Source organism: Enhydra lutris, unplaced genomic scaffold, assembly GCF_002288905.1.
Source record: "Enhydra lutris kenyoni isolate GAN:26980312 unplaced genomic scaffold, ASM228890v2 scaffoldscaffold9, whole genome shotgun sequence".
NCBI lineage: Eukaryota > Metazoa > Chordata > Mammalia > Carnivora > Mustelidae > Enhydra > Enhydra lutris.
Genome location: NW_019154093.1, coordinates 15,785,644 through 15,790,390, shown reverse-complemented (window position 1 = coordinate 15,790,390; position 4,747 = coordinate 15,785,644). Strand labels below are relative to the sequence as shown.

Genomic DNA, 4,747 nt, shown 5'->3' with positions numbered 1-4,747 from the left:
CCTTTTTTTTTTTTTTTAAGATTTTTAAACAATCTCTACACCCAGCATAGGGCTTGAAGCCACAACCCTGAGATCAAGAGCCAGCGAGGCACCCCTGATTCCCCCCTTTTCTTTCTTAAAGTCCTTCAGTGTATTATTACAGGCTTCAGCAGCTTATTTAGATAGAAAATCTTTGTTGGTAACCATTAAAGACTCAGGGGGCACTCATATCCAAAATATTTGGATTGGCTCACAAGAGTACTTTCTTTTATAATTTAACCATATGCATTTATTAAGAAAAGCTTATGTAGTGTAGTGTATACCTGTGTCCCTTTGTTTGGGGTATCCTAAAAGTCTAAAGGGTCATAGGTGCCTGGTGTGATCTATAAAATGTCAAGGAGTGACAGATGATTTGTAGATTATTTAAACTCCAATTCATGTGCCTTTAATATTTCTCTACAGAGAATCTGCTTTCTGGTTCAAAAGAGATTTACAAAATACTCCTATAATTTCTCATTATTGCCTGGTGCCAACCTGAAATGGCACTGTGAAGTGAGGCATTTTGTAGTGCTGTGGCAGAAACATGTCAAGACAATCTGTGTTTGGGCTTAATGGGTCCAGACAATCCCTGTAAATAGATAATTGTAAAAATGCTTATTATATTATTTTCTGGGTGATGATTTTAAAAATAATGTACTAATAAAGTATGTTGATTTTTGCTTTTTCCTTTTCCTTGTATTACTTATTAACTTAGTTTATTAGCAGTGTTCCTAGATTACCCAAATGTAATAGGATTGCCCAAGATTTTTACTGTTTGCTTTACCTTTAGGGGCTTGCACATTTAGTTCTTACATTTAAATGTTTACTGAGCAGCTATTAATGTGATCTTCCTCCGAAATATTTGACAATCTAATATACTTCTAAACATCCTGTCCAATGTAAAGTCAGATGTACTTTAAAGTCAGTTTTTTCCCCCAAAGATTTTATTTATTTATTTATTTGACAGAGATCACAAGTAGGTAGAAAGGCAAGCAGAGAGAGAGGGTGAAGTGGGCTCCCCGCTGAGCAGAGAGCCTGACGTGGGCTCGATCCCAGGACCCTGAGATCAAGACCTGAGCCAAGGGCAGAGGCTTAACCCACTGAGCCACCCAGGCGCCCCTAAAATCAGGTGTTTTGTTTGGGTTTTTTTTTTAAGAATCGTAACACTGTGGGGTGCCTGGGTGGCTCAGTGGGTTAAGCCTCTGCCTTCGGCTCAGGTCATGGTCTCAGGGTCCTGGGATTGAGCCCAGCATTTGGCTCTGCTCAGCACGGAGCCTGCTTCCCCCTCTCTCTCTGCCTGCTGCTCTGCCTACTTATCTCTGTCAAATGAATAAATAAAATCTTAAAAAAAAAAACAACCATACACTGTAATTCACTTGCAAAGTGCATTTACCTGCATTTGTGTAGTGAAATTGAGCAATTAATTTAAAAGTTACTTGCCCCTATTCTGAAAGATGATGAATTTGAGATAAAAATTTTAACTTTGTATAGTCCTCATGCAATTTAAAAGCAAACAAGTTTCCTTACCAAAACACTTGAGTGGAATTGGGAAAGATCTTCTGAAAAGAATCAGCTTTCCCTCCTTCAAAACCAAGTCCTAGTAAACTATTCTTTGGATTAATAAAGGATTGTGTGGTGGTTTCAGCTATGGTCTTTCATTGGTAAGCTTCTCAATGCTCAGAACAAGGTCTATCTCTGTGGTGGTGTACTTGTTTGCTAGGACTCCTGTAACCAAGTACTACAGAAGTTTAAATGGAATTTATTGTTTTATAGTTTTGAAAGCTGGAAATCTAAATCAAGGTGTTGGTAGTTGGTTCCTTGAGTGCTAAATGGCATCTATTCCAGACTTCTCTCCTTGGAATGTAGATGGCTACCTTCATGTACATGTGGCATTTTCCTTGTATGCATGCTTATGAGTTTTCCCTTGTTATACGAATATCAGTAATATTACATTACAGCCTACCCTTAGGATCTCATTTTAGCACTGTAACCTCTGTAAAGACCTGTCTCTAAATAAGGTCACATTCTGAGATACTGGGACGAGGACTTCAACACACAATTCAACTTGAAAGTCAAGTTAACTGATTATTTCATACCTGTATTATACATAAAGATAACATATACCAGGTGATAACGTTTACTGATTTGTATCCTTAATGCCATTTAAAATGTTTTTCCCCCTTTTTTTTTTTTTAAAGATTTTATTTATTTGACAGAGATCAGAAGTAGGCAGAGAGAGAGGAAGCAGGCTCCCCACTGAGCAGAGAGCCCGATGCGGGGCTCCATCCCAGGACCCTGGGACCATGACCCGAGCCGAAGGCATAGGCCTTAACCCACTGAGCCACCCAGGCGCCCCCCCCCTTTTTTAATTAAAGACTATATTTGACAGAGAGAGAGACAGTGAGAATGGGAACACAAGCAGGGGGAGTGGAAGAGGGCAAAGCAGGCTTCCTGCCAAAGCAGGGAGCCTGATGCGGTGCTCGATCCCAGGACCCTGGGATCATGACCTGAGCCGAAGGCAGACACTTAACGACTCAGCCACCCAGGCACCCAATGTTTTTCCATTTTTATAAGACTAAGAATCTCAAGAGAACAAATTTTCTTTTTAATTTTTTTTTAAATTTAAAAAAATTTTTTATTTTTATTTATTTATTTTTTTAAGAGACCAAATTTCCAAGTTAGATTCTAAGGTGTTGCTTTTGCTTGTTTAAAAAAGCTTCTCTATGAGTTAATTTGTAAAACTAGATAGCCCCGCTATAAGAACATCAAGATGGCTCCAACTTGACTTTTCCTAATTTATATATACTAGTGACTTTATTCTTTTAAAATTTTTTGACTAGCTGGTATTATTTGGATACGGAGTTAAGTTGTGTCTATAAAAACTGGAAAGTATGTTCAGCTTTTCTTTGAACATGGCTTCCCCTGACACTGCTCCCTACTGACTTTAGAGCAGCCGCAGATCCTTTCAGCTCATATAAATAGATTATACCGACGAAATGGGGTTGGAAATGCAATTCCCAGGGCAACTGCAATGAAAACTCCACACTGGAACCACCTATTATTCTCAGACACTAATGGATACAAAGTTTTCCTCTTGTGGGAGACTGTGCCTCTTTTTTCAATGATCATAAGGCTCTAAAAAACGGGTTTCCGTTTTTATTATTTTACATTCAAAACAAAACATTAAAATGTGTAATTCATAAAGACTAAGAACTGTAATCTAAAGTGAAAATGACTTGTTAGGGATTTTCAAACTGTTGCCAAGTAATTTCTATGAAATAAAGATTTCTAGAAATGAAAAAAATCTGTGAAGAATAAATAACCACCGATGGAGGAAAAAGCTGTTAAACAGGATAAGTAGAAAAAGATGATGCCAAAACACAGCCTTCTAAGGCTTATAGCCAACATGCTCATGTCATCTACAAAGTAGTTTTGTATTTATTCTACTTGACCAGGTCTCTTGGGTCCTTTCTCTGGATAAATATCTTCAACTAGTAAAGTGATTATAAATGAAAACAAGGCCACTAAAGTGACTACTATCTTAAGGGCTTTGAACCAATTGGGATAATGTGGCAAAAGAAAAAGTTCAATGTGTAATGCTATCCCCAAACCTATTATTACTGTGACTATAGCTTCACTGAGTCTTTCAGAAATAAGGAAAGCAAACCATGAAAACACAAGAGGAGCTGCACTATTAGCTAAATTGAGGAAGTCTGGTTTCGCTGTACTACCTTCTGGTAGAGCAAAACCCCATCTGATCCCTCCCAAGAAAGCTAGGAAACTGGCTCCATAAGCCATCTGAGTAAAAGCTAACACAGGAATATAAGTCTTTGTCATCACCATGACCAGTGGTGGAGTAATAAAGGGGATTAGTCCTCCCAGAGTTATGTATAATGCTGGCTTTGGGCTGTCAAATAGGTAAGTGATGGTGCTTGATGGCTTTGCTGGAAGTACTTCTTGCTTCTGCTTCTTAAAGCTGCATGGGGAAGTATGATAGTATTGTGTCTTCCTCATATACACTGGAAATGAAGAGAAAAACCAAGGCCTTGGAAACAAAGGGGAAAAGTTCTGTTGGTGACATGTCTTGAGAGAAAATGTTTCTATTCTGCTGGCTCCTAGTCGGACTGGAAAAGGGTACTTAAACATCTATAGAGAAAACAAAACCAACAGACAAAAACAGATTTTTTAGATAACTGCAGTGTCTTATTTAATCCCAAACTGAAACAATATAAAAACAAACTATCTGCTTTGTATTAGAACATCAAACTTTACAGAAAGGTTAAATTACAGGGTGCTGTTAATGCTAGCTAAGACTAGCAAACAGTTATACAACATGCAAAAGAAACTACTGAAAAGAAACCAAGTGATGTAATTTGGCCTACCACTAATTTTATCCCATGAGAGGAATATCTGAAAGAATAGGTAAAGACTATATCTTTAGTATCTGGCATTTTAAACTGTCTCTTCTATTTATAACTTGCAAAAGCAGCAGCATTAATTACTGTGGAAATACTGTTTTATATAGAAAAAGTAATCCAGCTTCCAATTTAGCTTTAGAAACATTGAATACTGGGGCACCTGGGTGGCTCAGTGGGTTAAAGCCTCTGCCTTCGGCTCAGGTCATGATCCCAGGGTCCTGGGATGGAGCCCGGCATTGGGTTCTCTGCTCAGCAGGGAGCCTGCTTCCTCCTCTCTCTGCCTGCCTCTCTGCCTACTTGTGATCTCTGTC

At 38.5% G+C, this 4,747-nt stretch overlaps 1 protein-coding gene across 2 annotated transcripts in view; it reads right to left on the bottom strand.

Moving 5' to 3' along the window:
- Positions 1-3,201: 3,201 nt before the first annotated feature.
- Positions 3,202-4,747, bottom strand: part of LOC111142988 (transmembrane protein 69) — a 6,570-nt gene continuing 5,024 nt past the window's right edge. For both annotated transcript variants that reach the window (XM_022496364.1, XM_022496365.1), the window contains exon 3: positions 3,202-4,164. In XM_022496364.1, the coding sequence (XP_022352072.1) occupies positions 3,457-4,164 (708 nt within the window). In that variant the 3' untranslated portion in view covers positions 3,202-3,456. The remainder of the gene's footprint in view (positions 4,165-4,747) is intronic.